Genomic DNA, 23,837 nt, shown 5'->3' with positions numbered 1-23,837 from the left:
TTACCTTTGACCGGTGGTGCAGGTAGTCGCCTCCTCAGCTGTCTTGATGAGTCCAGGGTGACAGGCTGCGACAAGACGTAAGGGTTAGTTTCCCACTCTCATGATAACATGCATGTTAAAGTGCAGGTGTACCGCACCATCACTGGAATGGTCCGGGTCTTTGTGACGCGGGACTGCGTGTCCACATTGAGGCCTGCGCTCTTCAAAGCAGCGATTCTGGCTGAGATGTCAAAAATCTAGAGCAGAAACAAACACAGAACATGTTGTGGGATTAAGACTGATGTGACTGTTTCGACCTTTGACCTTTAATCGCCTCCATCAGGCCAATCTTTCATTTCTGGCTAAGCCCACCTGCAGCTCAGACTGTTGAACTTTGGCAGCTGCTGATGCTACCTGCTCCTCCAGGAACGACAGCTCCATGTCGGATGTGGCGCTGCAGATGCCCCTGGCACACTCCTCCAGGTCGCTGAGCTCCGCCTCCAGACTGTACACCGTGCCGGCTGCCACGTACACCTGCAGCGCGTCCGGTTCAGCACAACATCAACTTCAAATTTGATACTTCAGAAAGCACAGATTGAACTTTTACACCTTTTTGTGCCTTATCAATAGAGGGGAAGTGATGCTTGTGAGTGCAACCTAACAATTACTAAAGCACGGAGGACCTCTCTTTTTTCGCCCTTCAGATTTTCAGAATAAACATCCTGCTGGCCACATGCCCACTTCTACGACCTTTAGACTGCTGGTGTCACTAAAAATCACTTCGCACACGCATTTAAAGTAAAATGTAAAAAGCCTTTTTGATACAGAGCATGCAGCTGCAAGTAGATTCCCAAAATGAAAATATGTTCCACTTAACTCTAATTGTAACTTTAGAATGCGTTAATGTGAATGTTTTGTGATATTTTAAGAACATCAAGCCCTTTTCTTCCCCCAGTAAAACAATTACTGAATCTATTTTAATCAGACGTGTTATGCTTAATATATACAGTATATGTAATTATGAACTCAGTCATATTTATGGTAAACTTTATAGAAAAAGTAAAAAGGAAGGTAGTTTTCACAAACCCTTGTATAACTGGCACATATACATATTTAGGGTCATCTTTACTTGCACTTACTGTCAGTCCTGTGTCTGTGGTCCTTGCAGACACTGATGCAGAAGCTGTGATCTTAAAATGTAGACCTGCTCTGTGGTGTACTAACACTGCACACTGTTTCATCAAACAGTGCCACATGCAGTAAATAACATGTAACTGAACTTACATTCTCCTCCAGTCTGGAGAACTGCTGATCCAGTTTCTTGGGGTCGGTGTTGGGGGGCAGGGAGGTGGTGGTGAGTTGGCTGTCGTCTCCTCCCTCCACCCCCTGCAGCAGCTCTTCAGTGGCGTTCAGCACCTTCAGAACCTCAGTGGTGATGCTGCGCAGAGACACCGCCGAGTACCTCTGCAACACAGACAGACAGGTGTCTCTCTAACATGGACCGGTGTCTTTGTAATACTGACATTTTGCAAGAAGCAGGTCTAATTTGACTCTTTTTATGTTAGTGAAGTTACTGGGCTTAAACTTTGTAACTTCAGTTGTTTTTTGGGACGCTAAAAACTCCAATGAAATTTCATAGCATAGATTAGAAGCAGTATTACAGCACGGTGACCCCCTCATTCAGTTAAAAGAAAAGAGTCAAATGTGTTTAAATGAAGGACAAACAGAAGCTCAAAAATATGTAACAACAAACAATCCACAATATGAAATTAGAAGCATGAATGAGAAGAAGTGAGTGAAAAGGTGCAGGTGAAGCACAGCTGCATCTAAATCATGCTGGTTCTCACCTGCTCCAGCAGAGCTGATAAAAACTGTATTGTTTTGTAAAGCTGGACGTCACTACCCTACAGCACAAAGAAGAAGAAAACACAGGACAGACAGGGACAAGCAGAGGCTCAGCGGTGAAGTCGTTAGTAACTGTGCAAAGAAAAGTTAATAAAGAGGGTTACTCGTCAAGTTCCTGGCAGCTGGAGGGCAAAGGGATGATGGGGTTTGTTTGAGCGGGATATTTTGTCTTAACTGGACAGTTTGATAGCTAAGAGGCACCGCAACTGACATCCAAAACCAATCTGCAGATGAAGACTGTGAGATGTGGTTGAAAAAGCTAATAAGTGGACCTTGAGTTAAGATAACTTGATAACTATCATTTCCAAGGCCAATAATGAACTTCAGGGTTGAGGGTAGGTTATGATTCATAGAGATTCATAGGTTGACAGAGTAAATTGACCCAATAATAACATCTAAGCAACATCCATCTAAGTTTGCTAGTTAGCCAACATCAGCCTCAGAGATTATGGTGATTTCTAAAGTTTACGGGACCACATGAAAAGAAGAAGTCAGCAAAATGATTCAGTAATATTAGTTAACAGGTAAGATTTCCTTTGCTAACATTAGCTACCATTAGCTTGCGGTCAGAGTGAGGCTGAGGCAGCAGAGCCTGAGTGTGATGAAATGTGAACTTTTCATTTGTTAAGAGGAAGAATGTGTTAGTTCACTTTCATGCTATAACCACAACAGACTGTAAGTGGAACATTTATGGTATTTTGACTTTATATCTGACTTTTGTTTCTTGTGCAGGCAGTGATGGCCACCTTCAGTCATGTTGCACATGTGTGATAAAAAGCTTTAGTGCTTACGATCTGAATCTCCTCTGGTGACAGTCGATCACCGGATGTGCTGCTCTGCTCCATCCTGTCTTCTTCTTTGGTTTCTTTGCTGTCACAGACGTCCTCTGCAGCCTGTGTCTCCATCATTAGCCGCTCAGTCGTGGCTTTTCCTCCTCTGTCCTCTTGTTCGTCATCTTCCACTTCAATTCTTTTACACGTCTGTTTGGCCTCAAGTATCTCTTCCATTGTCATGACGAGAGGTTTTACTGGTGCTAGATTTCTTTTTTCCTGTGGATCTGTGACCTTTTCCTGCTGCTTGTTTTCATTTCCACCTGCAGCACCTCCACTCTCCCTCCTTGTGGAAGCACCTCCTCCACTTTGCTGAGTTACATCTTCTCCTGCTGTTTCCTTCACAGCCGACTCTCCGTTTTCTGACTCTGTTGCACTTCCCGTCTCCTCTGATGCATTTGTGCTTTGTGCATTAACGTTGTTGTCCTCAAATCCACTTTCTCTCATTATTTTTACATTCTCATCAGTCTCTACTTCCTCTTCCTCTCTGTTTATTCTCCCATTTCCTGCAGCTTCATCCTTTACGGTCGCTCCCTGCATGTCCTCCAAAGTCATCATCAACATGCTGCTGATTATTCTGTCGAATTCTGCTTCTTCCTCATCGCTGTTTGCTGCCTCCTCCCGTTTCTCCTGACTCTCTTTGCTCTCTCTGATCCTGTCCTCTTCTCGTCTCTCTCCTGCCTCCTCCTTTTCTGGCCACTTTGCCTGCGGCTGATTTTCTTGTTGGACTTTTGTCTCATGAAAGGTTATTGTCTCTTCCGTTCTCTCCGCCTCCACCTCTGGTCTTTCCTCTGACTCTTTTGCATCTTCATCCTCGTTCAAATCCACTCGTTCTTCACGTACATGCTCCTTTACCATCCTCTCATCCTCAGTGTCTCCTGTTACGCTCTCCTCCATGCCGTCCTCTACCTCTTGTTTTGTCTGACCATCCAAAACATTCTCAGTTGTCACTTTTTCATCACAGCTCTCCTTCTTCCTCTCCTCAATTTCATCCCTTAAATCAAACATTTTCACATCCAAATCTCCGAGCGATTCTCTCCTCTCCACCCACATGCTGCTCTCGGTTCCTCCCTCATCGTCTACCTCATTCTCTTCATCTCCGTCCAGCTGATCCTCAGTGGAAGAAAACTGAGCAGCGCTGACTAGACTGGACAAATCGCGTAGTTGAGCGGCCTGAACGGCTTTCTCTGCCTGCAGTTTCCACAGCGTCTCTTCGTCTATCGCCTCGTCCCCCTCTTCACCTCTGCCTGCTCTGTCTAACTCATCCTCCGTGGAGGAGAACTGGTTGACGTTGACTTGGTCTGCTAACCTGCACACTTTCACTGCCAGCTCTTCCTCCTCCTCCTCCTCTCCTGTCTTCTTCTCTTCATCCATGACACCAACTCTGTCCAGCTCATCCTCTGTGGAGGAGAACTGGTTCGCCCTGACTTCTTTTTCCAGCTGACAGAGTTTATAAGTAAGTCTGTCTGTCTTTTCCTCCTTATTTTCCTCCTCCACACCTTCATCCTCGTCTCCCTCCCATTCTCCTTCACTCTGGCCAACCTTGTCGAGCTCGTCATCAGTGGACGAGAAGTAGGTGAGTCTGGACTGTGCGACGAGCCTGTATAGTCTGTATTTCATCTCTTCATCAACTTCATTCTCCTCCCCCTCCCCCTCCTCCTCATTCTCCTCCTCCTCCTCCTCCTCCTCCTCCTCTTTCTCTTCATTCTCTCTTCTTCCTTCATCCCAGTCAGTCTCCATCCTCCACAGCTTTTCATCTTCTTCATCTCCGTCCTTGCTTCCTTGTCTCATGTCCCTGCTCTGTCCATCACCACCATCTCTGCCTCCGTCATCGACTTCTTCTCCGGTGGAGGACCCAGACGCGCGGCCTGCCAGCTGTTGCAGTTTAAACGTGAGCTCTTCGTCCATCTGATTGGCTCCGTGTCCAGTGATGTCACTATCAAGGTCAAAAGGTTCAGGGGTCGTGGCCCCAGAGGTCAAAGTGTCAGGGGTCACAGCATCAGAGAGATGGTTGTCTTTTTTACTGCAATCCTGTGAATGTAAGAAATAACAGATATTTAAATAAATGTTCATTTGAGTGATGAATCAAGTATGATTTCTCCTAATGCTCGTAATTACTGTAGATTCAGTGTCTTACATTTGGGTATTTGGCAATATAACCCTTCATTAATGTAGTTACCTTTATGGACATCAGGTGGGATTTCAACTGTACAGAGGAAAATTGATTGTATTCTCAACTGCCAATGATCAGGAAGCTAAGCTGCAACAACGACCTTCATGTGAAGCTCATTCAGAGAGGTGCTGATCCAACTTTATGGTCATTTTTGAGGATGTTGTTTGTGCTGTTGAATTGTATAATGTTTAACTGGAAGGTGTTTCTAATATTTTGTCCACCCCATTAACACCAATGAGAGAAGACAAGAGGGCAGGTGTTTTTATGACGAGTTTATAAATAATTCGAGGCTGCTTAATGACTATTTTCATTTAAAAATAATGTGTCAATGACTTTTTTTTTTTTAGAGTATTTGATGAATACTTTGGTCTGTACAAAGGAAAAAAGGGTATTGCAGGCATTTACATGAAATTTAACATCTTATATTTCCTGATTTGACAGCTTCATGTGGTTATATAAAGTCTATTTGTCTATATCTGCTGTGGATGATCACAGCTCATCTCATCAGTTTGTAGTTTCATGTGATTTATTTCTTACCAGCTCAGAAGAGGCTGCAGACTCTCTTTCACTCCTCCTCACCGCTCTCCTCACCGTTTCCACCTGTGGCCCTGCAGCCACCTCGCTCTCCTCGTCCTCTCTTGCTCCCTCCACATTAAAGTTCACATCGATGATGCTGGTCCTGCGGGATGATGAAGGTCGTCTGATCTCTGCGGGAACCTTCTTCTTAAAAAGAGCCAGCAGAGGTTTACTGGGCTTCCAGTTCCCCTCAGAGTCCGAAAACAGATGATCTCTGCCGCCCGTCAGCGGGGACGGGGTCCTGTCGCAGGTGTCCTGCAGGTTGAAGTTAGAGTCCGTCATCTTCCTGTGGATCTCCTGGAGGACGGCGCCCCAGGAACCGTCGGGCTCGGGTTTGGTTTCGTTGTCAGAGCCCATGCGTTCGTAGGCGGACACCACTCCAGACTCCCTCTCCAAGGCACTGTAGACCAGGCTCTTCCTTTTGGTCAGCAGGCTGGGGCGCGACAGCTGGGCGCTCTGCAGGGCAATCCAGTTTCCATCTGGGCTCTTCAGCACTGAGGACACACCTCGGTATGCAAGCATGCACGCACGCACACACACACAGATATCACGCAGAGGAGCAGAGCCCATATGCCAAACAAGCATACCACACAAAGTACAATCACACGTTCAGCAACGTAAACAAAAACAAACACAGTGGAGGCAGGTGTTAGCCGACATTGATTATTATACTCATTATTATAATCACTAATATTTTATCAGATTGTGTTTAACCCTCATTATCACATATATGGCTTATTGAAGCTACTAGTGTCAGTATTTTTCTCATTGTACAGTATATAAGAATATATCAATATGTTGCCGAAAAAGGTTCAAGGCTTTTGTTTTTTCCTTTAATAAAATACATTTTTAAACTGCTTTCTGCACATTTCGTCTTCTTTCTTAGGCTATTCAAGTGCTACTGTTTACACATGTGCAGTACATTTAGCAATAATAATACATCTCTACTTAAATGAACAATTATGACAGGCATGTTGAAATAAGAATGACCGCTGTCCACTGATTAAATGAGGTCTTTCTGCACTTTAAAGAGGAAAAAAACACAGATATTTACAAATTGTGTGATGAAATTCAATTAAGCTGCTTTATTTTAGGGGTTTAGAACGTTAAGAAACTGAGTATTTTGATCTTCAAAGGTGACAAATTTCTGGCCTGACAAACCCTAAAAGACTGATGATGACTGGTGGGTTTAAGAAGCTGAAGCACTGAACAACAAGATCTTACCAGCGTTGTCGAGCCGGTCCACACTCTTCCAGGTTGACAAAGCTGACCCTCCTCCTTCCTTCTTTAACGCCTGTGGAGAGTCTTGTATCAGACCTGGAGGGTCGTTGTCCAACAGCGAGAAGGCAGAGTGTGACCTCTGAGAAGACACAGATGACAAACACAAATGACTGAAACTGTCTGTTGTGTTCAACTGTTCAAGTGTGTCAACAATCACTGTGGATGTCGAGCGGTTGGATGTCCAGCAGAGGTCAGCGCATGTCACCATACAGCTGAGAAGACGAACGGCATCCTTTCTGTGTCAGTAAAAACTACGAAAGAAGTATCAGTACAATGCACATACAGTAAAAGTACTCATTCTGCAGGAAAATGAGTACTGTGAGTGATATATCAGCTTATACATTATCAGATTTTATAAATCTGAGGGGTCATATTTGCATTTACATTTGAAGTATTCTCTAATTTTTAAATGAAATACTGGGTAATTTTACCAGTTTGGGCCTCTAACAGTTATTTAAATTCAACCACGTGAGACGTTTAGAGGGGAGATGTTTTTTTGTGGAAACTGTTGACATCTAGACTGAACTCAAGGGTCCTCGAGCCAAAAAGTTTCGGAACTGCTGCTTTAATCTTTGATAATACACAAAGGTTCATCACTTCAGTCAGTTTTATTCTCTGCCACTGTGAAACTGTGATTAGTGTGACTGGGATGTGTTTCTTTTACCCAGAGGCCTGCCTGGTGTTTGAGGGAGCTGGAGGCTTGATCACAGGCGGACTGATGATGATGATGAGGAAGGTCAGTGTTATGTTCAAGCGGCCAATCCTGGTCATATTCTGCCCTCATCTCAGCCAAAGTCTTCCTCCTACTAATAATCTAAGAGAGACAGAGACATGATTAGCAAAACAGCTGCTGAGACTCCCTCGCTGACTTACATTTGAGTAGTACACAAAGGTTTTTCATACACAGTGAACCAACACAATCGTACACTATAAAACATCTGTTACTGTACACAGTGAGCGTTTCGTGACAGCAAAATGTATTATTTGTCGGTACTTTCTGCACAATGGTTTTGGCCAGTTCCTCAATGAGCTCTCCTCTGTGCTCCCGCAGATAGTGCGCCTCATTCTGCTTCTCCTGGAAAACAAACAAACACACAAATAAGAAAGCCATTCAGCTCCACGCACACACAAATACACACTCTAAGCTGATTACTCCTCTAAACGTATGCTCTAAATATATGTCTTTGCTGCACCCAGTTCAAATGCTTTGGGATACTTCAACAGATTAGTGAAAGTAAATCTTTTCCAACATACAGCAGCATTTTAGAAAGTGGCTGCAGACCCAGATATGTACTTTGGGATTTAACTGACAGACAGTTTTGGTGCTATTAATACTTGAAGAATTGTTGTGGACAGCCAGAGGAAAACATTACACTACTTTGTAGTCATTTAATGTCTCTTTGTAATAACTGAGAGTCTCTTTGTAGCCATTTTGCATCTCTTTATAGATGTTTTGTGTCTCCTTGTAGTCACTTTGCACTTTGTGTAGCCGTTTCGTGTCCCTTTGTCGTTAGTATGCTAAATATTTTAGGAAACCATCAAAAAGCCTCAGAAGCAGCTCATATTTCCTGAAAGCAGAGCTATCCTGCTGTTCTGAAATAGACAATCGTACAACCATCAGAAAATCCCAGCTTTTAACTGAACTCTGTCAGCTCAAACAGGGGCCCTGGAGCCCTTTGACCTCTTGGATCCCTGTGCCCATTAGCACTGTTCAGTAATTCATCCATGTGTCAAAGTCACCCTCAGCATATAAACCCTGTGCAACTAAGGAGACACAGTATGCCTGATCCTCGACAAACTTAAAGTTTTGTAGAACGTTTCTCATATCAGTAATGTTTTCAGGCTGATAAACAAAAGGCTTATGAACTTTATGAAGAGTGCAAAATAAATTTCAATGAACTCTTTTCATTTTACCAGCTCCCTTGTTGTGAACAGTGACCTTAAATTGTGAAGTTAAAGTATCTTTTGTTGGCTTAACAATAGCACTGACATTGTCAGATAATGTGGTATTAAACAGTCATTTAGACTGAAGCATTATCATAATCATTTCCATAATCTGACTCAAACTCAAAGAGAAAACGCAGACAAGTCAGATTAAGGAGGAGCTCGATGGAAGGACTTTGTCAGACATTTATCAAAATACATCGATTACAAACCAGGAAACAGTAACATGCAAACATTTCTGTCTAAAAATGACGTTTGATGAATTAACATTTACAGAAACAGGACAGAAAAAAAATTTCAGTGCACTGTTGTGAATTAAATGTCAAAGAAAACAAAATAAGTTTTCAGGTATGTGTGTGTACAGAAGCAACCCAGCAGTAAATGTATAAGGACAGACTGCTTATAAGACGTGAACAGTGTGAATAACCTGACTGGCGGTGTCGAACTCAGCCTTGGAAATGGCCTCGTCTATGGCCTCCTCTGCCACCCGCAAGGCCACAGTGAGTGTGTCTGCCATGCTGTGCTCTGAATACAAAGAAACACAACAATCACATGTTATTACCTGAATGATCCTTCAAACTCAAAGCAAAAACACCATTCACTCGTTCCAATCATGAAAAACAGGAGGGAGGAATCAAATCCTTTTCCGTTTAATTCAGTTTTCAAGCCGTGTGTTTTCACTGCTTCATCCTGTTAGCGAGGCTCTACAGACAGACACGACCACCAGCCTGCTGCAGCGTTTCATTCATGTTTGCAGTCACTTATCCTGTTAGCGCAGTGAACTGGTGAGTGGGGAGAGGTGAGGGCAGAGCGGGACAGAGGCAGCAGAACTGACTAAAACACAACCACAGTCTGCATCGTTTGACCATTTATCTCTCTGCAGTGTAAAGCAGTACATTCATGGCAGCTGGGAACAAATACGAGGTTATGGATTCATGGCAGGATTACAGATGACCCTGAAATAACCTTGAACTGGATAATGTGGCCTCAGAGGGTCAGTTATGGTGACTTTCCTGTGGAGAATTAAGCACATGAGTAAATACCAGCATCTGCCCCCGGGCCCTGAAGGTGGCAGGTTCACTGAGCGGCAAACATTTGGTGGTAATTTGATGAAATGATTTGATATAAACCGACATGGAAAGGGTCTTATGATGACTCCAGTATTTGTACCTTTCATTTACCTCAGTAAGCCCAGCCCCCAGCAGGAGCTTGTGCCAAAAATATGCTTTTTCATTTATTTTAGATCACTGCGCTCGCTCACATCTGGCCATTAAATATGAAGATGGAGCCAGCAGCTGGTTAGCTTAGCACATAGCATGCAAACATTACATTACAAATCTAACAGTGCCTCTAAAGTTCACTAATGTTGTATCTCGATTAACACAAAAGCCAAAATGAAAGGGCTTGAGAAGCAGATTTCACCACCTTCACACAGAGGCCAGGCCAGCCTTGTTTCCAGTCTTCATGCTAAGCTAAGCTAACCATCTCCTGGCTGCAGCTTCATAATTACCGTACAGATTAGACTGGCATCGATCTTGTGATGTAACTCTCAGCAAGAAAGCAAATATTTCCTAAACCGTTAACTTTCGTCAAAACATGTCAGGTGATACTGTGACTACATGATGATTTTTCCTCAACAAATCAGCACTTAATCAAACTCAGCTCGAACCTACACAGTGAGTGAATGCTCCGTGTTGAGAGTTAACCTCGCCCATAAAAACATGTGGATAGAATAAACAAGCATAAAATAAGTCTGCACCTTCAGTTTGTCTGTAGAAGGCTGAGTCGCTTCCACAGACGCTGCCCTCATTGCAGACACTCTCCTCGTAGGCGCTGCCCTCTGCACGCACACACACACACACACACACATACACACATGTTGACATATACATGAAAAGACAGATAGAAGATAAACCATTTTTCAGTTTTAGTAAGAAAAGTAATTCCAAAATTCAACCCAAAAACAACAAAATATTTAATGATTAACAGATTTAAGACAGTGCTGTGAAGAAGGAGGTTTGAGATGAACGTGGAGTTGATGACAGAGCAGCAGAGCTCAGTCATACTGTCGATAGTTTCTCTTTCCGATTCTGAGCCCCGGGCTCTTTTCACGTTGTGTAAATATTCATGCAACAATGCAGCCATTTGTGGTTATGTAAGTGCATTAGAGCAGCCTCGCGTGTGGTATTACCAGGCGACCTGATCTGTGTGCAGCAGCGGCCGGTTCAGAGGTGCAGCGCAGTACACGGGGTCACTTCCAATCATTTTAAGGGACAAACAGGACTTAAATCAAGTGGTATGAACTGTAGATTATTTTTTAAATGCTGACAGCACTCACTGATAGAAACCCTATAGACATGAGCTCGCTGAGATATCCTGTGCTGATCAAACGAGGATCCTCTGTGTATTTCAGAGCATGGGTTGTGTTGCTGTGAGCACCAGTAGATGTGTGTGTGTGCAGACGTCTGTGTTTTAACATTGAGTGAGTCAGGACACATTTGGCCGCAGCACATGGACATGAAAACGACTCATGGCCGCACAGTTGCCTCTGATGCAGCAGCTTAAGGTCACAGTAACCCCACAGGCTTCATGAGACTGATCATAATATAAGTATGTCACTGAATGTGTTCAACCTCCATCCGCCATGCGCCACCGTGAGGTTCAACAGCTGTTAGATCCAACATGTTCGAGACATTCAGGATAATCTGGAATAACTTTTCTGACTTTTCATCTAATGTCAGTCATCAGATCAAATGTGTTACTTGTCCAGTACTTTAGTCTATGGCCAAATAGCTGCAGAGCTAATGACATTCACTTAGTACTTAGCGCTAATTAGCAAATGTTAGCATGCTGATGTTAGCATTTAGCTCACAGCTGTGACTGCACACGGTGTCACAGAGCTGCAGGGATGGTTGTGGGCTCTTTGTCTTGTGTTTATGTGACTCACTGAGTTGTTGATGCAAGTTTATTTTATCTACATTGAAAATAAAAGGAGAATAGATGACAGTAAAATTAACAAAGTCTATTTAGGATTTTTCACTGACATTCGCGTCGTTTGGACCTCTGACTGCTACACTGCATGTAAAATAAGAAATGTTCACTGTGTCTGGATGCGTCCTCTTGCCTTCTTCTGCTCCTCACTTGTTATTTTGCTTTACTCTTCAGAGGAGGATGTGTTGCTGAGCTGTGGCTTGAGGGGGAAATGTTTCACTGCTGCACAGATCTCATGCAGCTTGATGCCTCTACACACAGCTATTAGTTTCCAAATGTCAGTTCTATTAATTCTGGTGCTATTCATGTAGCTCACATTGTTCTTATGCAAAGTAAGCATTCGCTTGGCCCTCCATGAGTCAGACTATGCAGATTGGACTTGGCAGCGGAATAAACACTGCTGAATTTCCAGTGCGGGTCATTCATAAACACATTAAAATGTATGATATAGCGCATGCGTGAGTGGAAAATGAAAACAGAGCTACATTAACCGGATTGTGGCGCTGAGTGGTGGCCTGATGGTGGCCAGCCCACGTCAGTCGTCTTCCCACGAGGGTTACAGCTCTGCAGCCAGCGACCTCTCCTCCACAAAACACTCATAATTCTCTGAAATCCCTTGTCTGTTCAATCAGATCAGAGACTCTGAGCTAATGGCCTGGAGATGCACTCCTCCACTCTGTGCCCGACTACACGAACAGGCTGGACCATATGCTGCTGGGTCTTCTTCATAGCGCTGTATAGTACTACGAGTACATTTTCAGCATGACTGGCTCCAGCAAAGCTCCTATAACCCCGGCTGTATTTGTGCTACACTCCTCACATTAAGCTGTATCAGACAGCTGAAAGAAACATGTCTGGATACAGTGAAGGACATGACTGAAACAGCTTTCTCCTAAATCTGGACTGTACTTTGTGACGTCATAATAACATCGGCATCGTAACTGCGCAAAATATAATGTTTCATAAACGATGGATCTGAATCTCCTGAATGTTTTTCATAAATTAAGATACCAAAGCTGATATTCACCGTCAGCCATGATATACACAGTATAAACAGGTCTAAACTGAAAACAAGGAAACTTTGAGGGAAGATTTAACAACTATTCTGGAGGTCAAGAATAACTTGCATGGTAAATTAAAATATAATTGACATATTAAATGATGATAAATGGTGATTATGTGAAAATCAACTTAGCAATCAACCTGATTCTGATTAAGATCTGCATGAACTGATGCTTTGGGCTCTCGTGGGCAGCACAAAAAGCTGCAAACACAAATGGGACGTAGAGATGGACAACCTGACAGCATAACACCTCTGTCACCAGCGTAGAGGCATAAAAACTTGTCTGGAGTCTGGAGCAGTGAGAGTAATCTGCTGAAGTTATGTGAGATCAAAGTCAAGCAAGAGTTTAATCCTGTTTCACTCTCCTCCTGACCTCCTGTTCGACACCGCTTTGAGATATGAAACCGCAAAAATCACACACAGGCACAGAAATAAAGACAAAGAGCTGCATGCTCTCCTTATAAAGGATGAGGTTCAGTCACATACAGGATTTCAGAATCCTTTCAGACGTCATATTTTCCCAAAGCGTTTCACATAAGGCAGGTGAAGACCTCAATGCAGGTTTGAAGTGAACAGAAACAGGTTTGAGTCACATCACCGATGAACAGTGTTTTACCAGTAAGCTCTGAAAGGGCACTGTGCTCCACCAGGTGCTTCCTGTAAAGAGTCTTCAGCACTTTGGCGCTGCCAAACCTCTTGAAGCGCCTCTTCACATTCGTGTAGAACCACTCCAGCGACTGTGTCTTCAACAGCCTGAGAGAGACACAAACACTAATTTAATCACCACGCATCGCATTCTGATCCTTTGACAACTTTTTTCAGATCAACATGACACAAAATAAATAAATTAAACTGAACTGGTACAAACATTAACATGTGTCAAAAGCAGCAGACTTTGATTTAGTGGTGATTTTATACGCTGATGATGCAGGTCTGGACATTAAGCTGCTGTAATTGATTTCGAATTTCCTAGAGACATTTAAGAGTTAGTCTGTTGTAAAGAAAGCAGGATATGAGACATAACTGTTATTAAAGCACATGATAATTATTAAATCAGCTTCTTTATTTTGGTGTAAAATATGTCAAATGTAGTAAACAGACGTAATAAAATACGCCCCACACATTGACAAACCACACTAACACAGTCTTGATAAACTCAATAAAAAATAAGTAAAGAAGATTTCCACAGATTGACGCCTCCTCGTCACTTCAGAGATCTGACGTAACCTTCCTCACATTAATGCATGAAACAAACAGAAAATGTCACATTTCCGTCATGTTTTATAGGTTTTTTTTTCTCCAGCATTTGAGGTATGACAGAGACTCTTTTATTCACGTCATCTTGTTGCACCTCTTCTTCTGCAAGGATTCAGTGGTTTTCTGACTGAAAATTAGCGCCACCTACTGTTCATCTTGATGAACAAAGTCCATATAATCGCACGTTGGAAGTGGAGAGAAGCAGGCAATCATTCACATTTTCTCTCTTGTTTTTTCCTTTCTTTCTTTCTTTTCTTGAAATTCGGTTAAAGCCAGCCATACTATAGCAGACAGCAGTGAACATAGCCATTAGATTATTGTCTAATCTCTCAGAGAAATTTCAAAAATAATTTAAAGTGGTTACAGCCAATAGTTTAATAACAGCATATCAAATGACCAGGGGTAGCTTGATGAACCATCACAGCACCAACCCCCGCGCTGAACAAGGGGGATGCACTTTGGTCATTTTGCTACCAAGGATGTAACATCAAAGAGGGTTTTCATGGCTCATCTCCAAGTTTCAACATTTAAGATTAAAATGAAGCAGGATGTAATTGAATGTTAAGGAATGACAGCTGTAGGGTACTGCAGAGATATTCATGTCAGCATGTTTAATGAGTTACCATCTGTTCAGTGTGGTGCTGTGTGAAGGGAGCTGAGTGAGTGTGTGTACAGTAAGTGTGTTTGACAGGAGGTGGAGGTGACACACACAGTCTCCAAGTGTGACCCGTCTTTAGGTATCTCCTACAGTCTGCGATGTCTCCTGAAAGCTGTCAGTGACTGCAGCCTCCCTCTTGTCCAGTGCCTGCTGGGATATCTGCAGCCTCCCATGATCCCATCAATATATAGATCTGACTTCAGGTCTTGCAATACTGTAGTCTACAGTATTGTATAATGCGTATACTGTGTTGTGCTTTTCAAAGGATAAGTGATGATATTCAACATTTTTCCCATTGTTAGTTGTGATCGATTCAAGGGATTTCTTGGCAATTAAGGTGTCAGTAAGCTTGAACCAAACTGCTGGTTTCATCTGAAACACCCTCCCGCCAACAATCCACCAGACACGCCAAAGTCGCGCAGCGAAAATGCTGACCAAGATCTCTTTTCCATTCTGGACAGAATTACTTCTGCCACACTGTGCAACTGCACAAATGAGTGCAACACCATGAACGCCCTCCAGGAGAAACTGTCTTAAAGTGTTATTTGAACGATTCTCCATGACGGCCGCTTTTAGCGCTCAGATGACTACAAACACTTTGGCCTTCAGCCGAATTTGGATGACGCCATGTGGGTTGGTTCTTTTCTACCAAAGCGAAGTCTTACTAAACATAGAAGGTCGCACCAGGCTATCCAAATGTCAACTTTTCATAAACTAAAAGAATGTTAATCACAGCACATTTTCTGATGTATCCAGCAGTTTTTGCCGAGTTCATTCATTCTAAACTCGCCATTTTTCTGAAATCATAAAACAAACATGTCATACCTGAGCTACAGCCACACAGAAACATGGCAAACCTTTTCTCTGAGTGGTGCATTAAAGGCTTTATGCAACATGCAACAGAGGCTGCATGAAAAGACCATTTCCGGTAAAAGATAGGGAGAAAATTGCCGTTGTACATACATTATTTGTAGCTTCATATCTCCCAGCACCACAGCCTGGTAAGCCTCTGTCGCTCTGCTGTGTTGTGTTTGACTGAGTACAAATATTTCAGCCAGTGGCAGACTTCATCCTGTTCTGTATCTTAGTGACTATGTTGTGTGTAATAAGTGCTAAAACCATCTCTCCAGCAGCAGAGTTAAGACCTTAATAACCTTTGACGTCACTGTCAGCCTCTCATCCTTAACTTAGCCTCATGTTCTTGGCGCGCAAGCACAACATCTGAATCACCGCACTACCAGCGCTACTACCACAGCCGACCTTACCTGCTCTTCTGGCAGGCGGAGCAGAGCCAGGCTTTGTCCCGCTTGTTGTAGACCCGGCAGGCCTTGCAGACGTTGTAGTGGCAGTCGCGGCACTGGCGCTTCGGGTTGAGCAGGAAGGTGAAGGGCGAGCAGCAGCGGATGCAGCAGCGCTGGTTGAAGCAACTCTGCCGTGACAGCAGGAGGCAGCGACTGCCCTCCTCGTCCAGCTCCTGCTTCAGTTCACTGTGGGGAGGAGGGGGAGGGATGGTTAGAGGGGGGAAGATAGTGAAACCAGGAATGTGTGTGTGTGTGTGTGTGTGAGAGAGAGAGAGAGAGAGAGAGAGAGAGAGAGAGAGAGAGAGAGAGAGAGAGAGAGAGAGAGAGTTGTACAAAATGAGGGAAGTCTGGGTCTGTGTGTGAAAGTGAGAGGGATGAGACGGGGAGATATCTTCCTGTGTGGATAAAGCAGCCATCATGAGTCAAATAGGGAGATTATTACAGTGAGGACAGAGTGCACGTAAACACGCAGCCAGTCACACTGATCCTCTGCATCCTTTTAATGAAAATGGTGCATATATTAAAGTGGTTTTCCAAAGCCGGTCATTTCATCATTTTCTAAACATCACTGAAGGTAAATGATGATTGAAAAGAGCAGCAATTTCTCCTTTAATGTACATTATTAAATCCAAAGGGCTGAAATGTGGTAAAAAGTCAAATTCTCATCCATAAATGTCAGATAGAATACTTAAACAGAGCATTTATGGTTTCACATTCATTTAAACGCCGCCTGCTGTGCGTGAGTAAAGGTTAAAGGAGGAAGATATAATGAATAATACATCAGTGTGTTTCCTCGACAGAGACAGCAGCAGCTTTTCAGTCTATACGTCTCCCCATGGTGTCATAGAAAAACATTCATTACTGCTTTAGGAAACAGTCTGACTAAAAAGTACATTCAGTGGCTGTTCTGGAGCTTTTAATCATATTAATATTCATCTGCATGAGTTTGAGCTTCAATCATTCTTGACCTTCGAGACAGCAGCAAGACGTGGCTGTTCTGCAGCTTTAAATCAAATCACATGAACATCAGCATTTAAGCCAGCCATGGTCACTTTATTCTGTTTTGCTCTATGAAGACTTATTTTGTGGGTTGTAGTGAGCAGAGTAATAGTATGTAATAGTATCCTAGTAGTATCACGGGAGTTGTGGTTGTGCTCAAATTAATTTCTCCTCAACCTCTGCTCTAATATGGTGGGTGAGGAAGGTGTGGGTGGAGGCCATCAGTCTAAATTCTGTATATGGACCAACTGCCAGCTCTCACACACTGAGACAGATCCATGAGTCTCACGCTCTCAGGCCACACCATAACTTCTTGTCTTTGCTTGCTGTGATGTAGATTCAGACGGGCGCAGAGCGTAACAAAGCGAAGGCAGCACTTTTCCCCGATTGTCTGTGAGCGCACCGATCATCATCTGCTTGAAGTGTGCAACAGCAGATCACTGCGATGCTTGTTCCAGTGGAGCAGCCAATCACAATGATTTTGTGGTCGAGCAGCTAATGTGCTGAGAATTAGAAGAGGAAGGCGACAGACTGTGGTGTTAGCATCGCTCGCACTGTGCAGCCCAATACGTCAGCGGGTAAGAAATGATCATGAATGTAACAGTATGCATGCAGGTGTTGTCTTTTTGTGTGTGTGTGTGTGTGTGTGTGTGTGTGTGTGTGTGTGTGTGTGTGTGTGTGTGTGTGTGTGTGAGACAGTGAAATGGATTTCAGTCATGTTAACTTGACAGGTGTACAATGATCATTTGTCTAATTCTCAGGTTATCAGGTGTTACTGTTGGGGTCAGGGATAGTGTCCCACCCCCCACCCCTTTCACCCAAAAGATGGCATCCCTGACACAGACTTACAACAACTTGCACAACTGCATGCATCTCATTAATGCACCTCGTTAACAAGCTACATTCATGAAAAATGTAGGAGGATGAATGAAGTAATATCCCCAATCTGAGCGCTGATTGGTCAACTGTTTCTCAGTCTTATTTGAATCACTGAACAAATCAAAAATGTGCTCGTTGACTCAGAGGTCTGGAATCAAGTAAGAGAAGTAATTAAAGCACTCTGAAGCAATGAAATTTCAAAATCCACACTTGACCATGACAACTGGGTCAACTCCATCCGCTGATGAACATCGTGTGATCGAAAGCTGTTTGAGTGTTTACTCAACTGGTGTTTCTAAGGTCAAGAGTTAACTTTTAGTCTCAGCTTTATTTCTGTAACATGCAGTAAATACAACAGCAGTTGAATACTAAAACATTACAAGCTCATCTCAAGGCTTCTTGTATTTTGCAAACATTTTGAGCAAAGTAGGCTCAGAGCAAAACATTGTCCTTTCGACACACCTCAGACACTCACATGTTAAATGCAAAACTTTAACATTCACGTGCACATACGGCTCGTTTGTCTGCATGGCGTGTGCATAGAAATACAACTGAAAAGCACTCGAGACACTTCTTGTTAAATGGAAGCTTAAAGACGGTGGAAGGAGAAATTACAGTGGAAAAACTAGATGGATGGAGGCAGGAGAGAGGCAAGAGGAAACTGAACTAAGCTGCGCTACAAGGAAAGTGTCAAAAAAAAAAAAAAAAAAGGATTTTCACATCAGGGCTGCAGGAGCATCAGCCATGACTGAATCATTTATAGGTGATTACTGCTGGAGACTGATAGAGTCTGACAACAAGAGGACAGAGGCAGGAAAAAAGAGCCGCTGAGGGTTGACTTCAATTCAGTTTTAGAATTCAAAATGTAAGCCAAAAACTTTATGCCTTACATTTTGTTCCCCAAACCCACTTCTTGACATGGTTGACATTGGCTGCTTTAAAGTGAATCAGCATTTATTGTTTGGTTTATGGAAAAATAAGTTGGTCGTATAAAGAATTGTACAAGCAGAGAAAAGTGGAAACCGGTGAAAATACCTCAATGTGTCGTTTTAAAGGAATCTGGCAATACTGAAGAATGACAAAATGACTAAATAAATGATCATTTTCATCACGTAACCTGCTGATTTCCTTATTAATCAATGCATCGTCTATAAAAGGGTCAAAAAGCAGTGAAAATTTATCCTCACATCTTCAAAAACCCAGTTCTGTCCAAAAAGCAGTGTAAGAAAAGGTTCTGAAGAGAGGCAGCTCTGACAGCACGAACCTTTAGGCCACACTTCTGTAACTCCACACTATAAAAATTTAACAGTGTCCCTCAGATGCCCGTCTGACAGAGAGACGACTGGCCTCTCACTACAGCAGCACGCTCCATTACTGAAGCTCACTGGACGGTATAAATAACTCTGAGGCAGACCAGCACACGCACACACAGTAAGATATTCACAGCAAGATGCAACACAGGAGAGCGACATGCAGAAACACACATGCACACAGTAGTATCTGCTGTAAACAGACGTCTGACTCAGCAGGACAAAACTGCAGCTAAGAAGCGAACAGTGGACGATTCAGCCTTTCATCTGAGAATTCAGGAGACGTGAAACATAAATGTTCAGCTCACTCTGTACAGTATCTGTAGTGCAGCTCTGCTCTCACACACCCTCGTCTAAAGGAGCTTGGTCGCTTCAAGGCATAAAACCAGAACAAACAAGGAGAGGCTCGAGCTGTGTCAGCTGCAATAATCCTCAGAAAAAGTCTGTTTCTTGGCGATAAGATGATATGACATCCACTAATGTGTGCTTGCACTGTTGTGAATGGATACTTGTTTTTTGTGTTTAAGAAGAAGGTTGCCACACTGTGTATTGTACATAATGCGGTATCAAAATATACCTCCTGTGCTGCTTTTGAACACTGGACTGTAGAGAGTTTGGTTTAGCTTTGACTACAGTTTAATCTTAACAATGGTAACTAGTTACTGTTAAATTATAGTTATTTGAGTCAAGACAATAACTTTGTGTTGATGAAAGGAATCTCTTGCATGAATGAGACGACTCGTGACTAAAGTTGGTTTTGGCCGGACATCCACCCTTTCACCTCTTTTTAAGAGATCAGGTTGAATCCTCTTGCATTCACGTCAGGTTTTGATCCTTTGAAAAGTGTTTACAGTGGGTTTGTCTGTTGGTGAAGTCCTTCTCCAAATTTTTCAAGGATTCATCTGAATACTGCACCAGAAATGAGGAACGGCCAAGAAGGAGCTGCCACAGTGGCTGTTAGATGAAGAACTGCAGGCTGTACATGTCCAACTTCTCAGCAAGGTAACCAAGTCTTTTCACCTATGCTGTGCCCTCCTGTCTGCAGACTCAAGCTGTCTGCAGACTCACACTGTCTGCAGACTCACGCTGTCTGCAGACTCACACTGTCTGCAGACTCACACTGTCTGCAGACTCAAGCTGTCTGCAGCAAAAAAAATCAGATCAGCGTTGCTCATAGAATGATGGAAAAAAGCCAGTTATTGGTTGATGTAGTATTAAACTACATTTGCTGTTACCACCAGTAACCACAGGTGGTGCTAAATCAACCAGGAATGGCATCTTGGAGATTCCCACTTAAATAGATGAGTAATATGTGATGATTAATTCTAGAGGATTCAGCAGACACGTCAAACCATGTCTCTTTCTGTCTCATCACACTTCTTCTGGATTTCAGGATTTTTTAAAAACTGATGCTTTTTCCTGTAACACTGAACGCAACTTCACTTTCTCAGACTCACAGACTTTCTCTCCCAATCAGCCAGGATTACATCCAGGCTAAGGCTCTGCATGTGTGTGCGCACTCCGGAGGTGCCAAACTGTGTGTGTGTGTGTGTGTGTGTGTGTGTGTGTGTGGGCGGCACAACAGGAAACACATGCCAGCAATCCGCAAATCATCAGGTGTGGTGGCAGTGAACCAGCTCCTGTGGCTTTTTCCTCAGAACGTGTTATTCTGCTGGAAGACTTAACAGGATAAACACAGTCTGACATTTGTGCCACATCAGTATCACTACATTTCAAAGCAAATTCACACTCAGCCAGAGCAGCTGATATTTCCTAACAAACCGTTTTTCAGGAAGACCTTACGCACTCATTTTCTCATTTTACGTGTTCAATAATTTAGTGTTTTACTATGACTTAAAATGGCCCTTAGTAATAAAAAGGTTCCTGTTTTCTAGTGCAGGAAATTTACCACAGATACCAGATGTAAAACCTGTGCTATACTGCAAAATATAGAAAGTCACCTGGTCCTGTTTAAGAGTACTTCTTCCATCACTGATGGATATAAAATACTATCTATCTATAAGCAAATTGTGCTGTTACATAATTCACATAAAGCATAAAACGAAATAAGGACACTTAAGGAGGTAAAGGATTTCAGCCATAAAAACAGACAAATACCCAAAAAGTTTCAAATCTGAGTTGGTGCGTGCGTGCGTGCGTGCGTGCGTGCGTGCGTGCATGCGTGCGTGCGTGCGTGCGTGCATGCGTGCATGCGTGCGTGTGTGTGTGTGCGTGTGTTCATAAAATCTATGTAAATACATGCATACACATTCCTATACGTGTAACTACTAAGCTTTGCCTCATTTCAGAGATTATCAGACCTAATTATTGCTCATTCTTCACAATTTAAACAGGATTACAAAAGGATTACTTGAAACCGTGAATACAGATTGTAATACAGGCACTAAACAGGTGTGATTAGTCTCGGCGTGAGTTGAGCCTGGCTGTTATAATAACTGACATGAATCGTGATAATGTCACCCTGAGCTGTTTCTTCTCTTTTCTTTCAAGAAAGTGTTGCTATCTGAAGTGATCACACTGTTGCAACAATTAGAGAAGAAGGCAGGGCAGGTTTTATCAGTTCAGTTACAAATGACTTCGCCATACGCGGACGACACAACAGTTGTGGGCCTCATCCAGGACAACAACGAACTGGCTTACAGGGAGGAAGTGCAACATCTTGTGGGATGGTGTAAGGTGAACAACCTGGTCCTGAATGTCGACAAAACTAAGGAGATCATCGTGGACTTCAGGAGATCCAGACCCAGCCACACACCTCTCCGCATCAACGACAAAGCCGTGGAAGTTGTGAGCACAACCAAGTACCTGGGGGTGCATATCATATCACCGACAACCTCGGCTGGTCACTCCACACCTCCTCCCTGGCGAAGAAGGCACAGCAGCGCCTGCACTTCCTGCGGCGGATGAGAAGAGCCTCCCTCCCCCCTCCCATCCTAACCACCTTCTACAGAGGGACCATCGAGAGCCTGCTGACCAGCTGCATCTCCATGTGGTCTCGGAGCTGCAGGGCCTCAGACTGGAAGTCTCTGCAGAGAGTGGTGAGGACAGCGGAGAAGATCATCGGGACCCCGCTCCCCACCATCCAGGACATAGCAGATAGCCGCTGCCTATCCAGAGCCCACCGGATCCTCTCTGACCCCACCTACCCCCACCATGGACTGTTCTCCCGCCTCAGAAACAGTTACTTCCCCCTGGCCATCAGACTGCTAAATGCCAAATAAGTCTAAGTCTAAGTCATATTTCAGTCATCTCTAACATACACCATCACACTATCAGGCCCAGCAGAGATGGACTCTGAGAGGCAACCAGAGCAACAAGAAACAACAGCGAGCAGGATGCAATAAGTCAAAGTCCATTTAACAACTAAAGGACTGAAGAGGCAGAGCACGACCTGCGTGACATGAGGGATTTGATGTGATGCCTGATGATGGTACGTGATTGTATCGGCCGATGTACTTCTGCCCCAGAAGGGCGATGGCGTGAATGTGTTTGACATCATTCAGCAGGTTGAATGGGGCTTTGTGGCTTCTTTGCAAGTGAAGAAATCAGCATGAATGTGTTGAAAAGTGCTCTCCTTTGAACCAAGTGTCAGCACAAGTCTGGTCATGACGGCACAGTACACGACAAGATAAGCTGTAAGTGAGCACCGAGCTCGCCACACTTCATGTCAGACAAAGTCAGAAGATCACCACCTAATCGCTTCAGCTAGCCACATGGAAATTTAACCAGAAACCCTCAAATAACAAGCGTAACCTGACTCACAGTTAAATTCACACAGCGGAGGACAGTAACTCAGGACGTTGACTAAAATACCGACAAGTCCAGCTACACGTTACCATTCGGGGTTCAAGATTTCCCATAAAAAACACACTATGATCTTATAAAATATAACACATTATCAAAGATTAAATCAGTGGCTCCTACACTTTTTGGCTTGTAGCCCCTTGTCATGTTCAGATTAGCAGTTCCATCACAGAGACAGAGCCCACCCAGTTGGCTTGGTATTTGTCTGTGTGTTCATACATATTGTGTTTGTGCTCTGCAGGCAGGGCCGAAGGTTTGAGGAAGCTGGTCTGAGTACAACAGGAAAGGGAGGTCACTTCCTGTCTGGAGCTTAGAGGACGCACCTCAGAGCACAGAGGCAGGGTAGCAAACATGAAAAGGTCTAAAAATGTCTTGAATGCAAACTCTGCAGGACGTTACAGAGATGATCTCATGTTGAATAGAATCATTTCATCCATTGTTCATTTAAGATATTGATTTGAGCAGCTTTAAACAAAATTAGATTTCAATAATGGCTTTGAATGCAGGACTTTTACTTGCTTTTCTACACAGTGGTTCTGCTACTGAGTAATCCAAAGGGAGTGAGTCACTCTAAAAATGGACGTAATGTAATGAACTAAACATTGGAGTCTGGCTCCTTTCGACAGGTCACACAGCCGGTGATTGAGCTGTTGACTCTTCGGAGCTCAAACCTGACAAACATTCACCTCAGAGGCCTTCAGAACTTACCTGAGGCGCTCCTCTTCCTTCTTGCGTAGCCTCATGTCCCTTTGCACCACCTGCAGCACGTGCTCCGCCTCGTTGTCCGTCAGTCCCGACAGATCTAATTTACGGCCCATCGCTGCCACTCAACCCCTCTGACCGATCAGTTAGCTTGTTTTTACCAT

The 23,837-nt window shown here is 43.5% G+C and overlaps 1 protein-coding gene across 5 annotated transcripts in view; it reads right to left on the bottom strand.

Annotated features, from left to right (window-relative positions):
- Positions 1-23,837, bottom strand: part of myripa (myosin VIIA and Rab interacting protein a) — a 25,447-nt gene extending 1,610 nt beyond the window's left edge. For 2 of the 5 annotated variants that reach the window (XM_070974357.1, XM_070974356.1), the window contains exons 1-15: positions 23,680-23,837; positions 15,923-16,144; positions 13,359-13,495; positions 10,448-10,528; positions 9,116-9,213; positions 7,739-7,819; positions 7,409-7,558; positions 6,688-6,823; positions 5,425-5,969; positions 2,676-4,745; positions 1,827-1,883; positions 1,264-1,443; positions 352-513; positions 138-236; positions 5-65 (exon numbers count right to left, since the gene is read on the bottom strand). In XM_070974357.1, the coding sequence (XP_070830458.1) occupies positions 5-65; positions 138-236; positions 352-513; positions 1,264-1,443; positions 1,827-1,883; positions 2,676-4,745; positions 5,425-5,969; positions 6,688-6,823; positions 7,409-7,558; positions 7,739-7,819; positions 9,116-9,213; positions 10,448-10,528; positions 13,359-13,495; positions 15,923-16,144; positions 23,680-23,789 (4,189 nt within the window). In that variant the 5' untranslated portion in view covers positions 23,790-23,837. The remainder of the gene's footprint in view (positions 1-4; positions 66-137; positions 237-351; positions 514-1,263; positions 1,444-1,826; positions 1,884-2,675; positions 4,746-5,424; positions 5,970-6,687; positions 6,824-7,408; positions 7,559-7,738; positions 7,820-9,115; positions 9,214-10,447; positions 10,529-13,358; positions 13,496-15,922; positions 16,145-23,679) is intronic. The other 3 variants (XM_070974361.1, XM_070974360.1, XM_070974358.1) reach the window with 2 other exon arrangements.

Source organism: Chaetodon trifascialis, chromosome 11, assembly GCF_039877785.1.
Source record: "Chaetodon trifascialis isolate fChaTrf1 chromosome 11, fChaTrf1.hap1, whole genome shotgun sequence".
NCBI classification, from domain to species: Eukaryota; Metazoa; Chordata; class Actinopteri; order Chaetodontiformes; family Chaetodontidae; genus Chaetodon; species Chaetodon trifascialis.
This window is presented reverse-complemented; position numbering and strand designations above follow the sequence as displayed.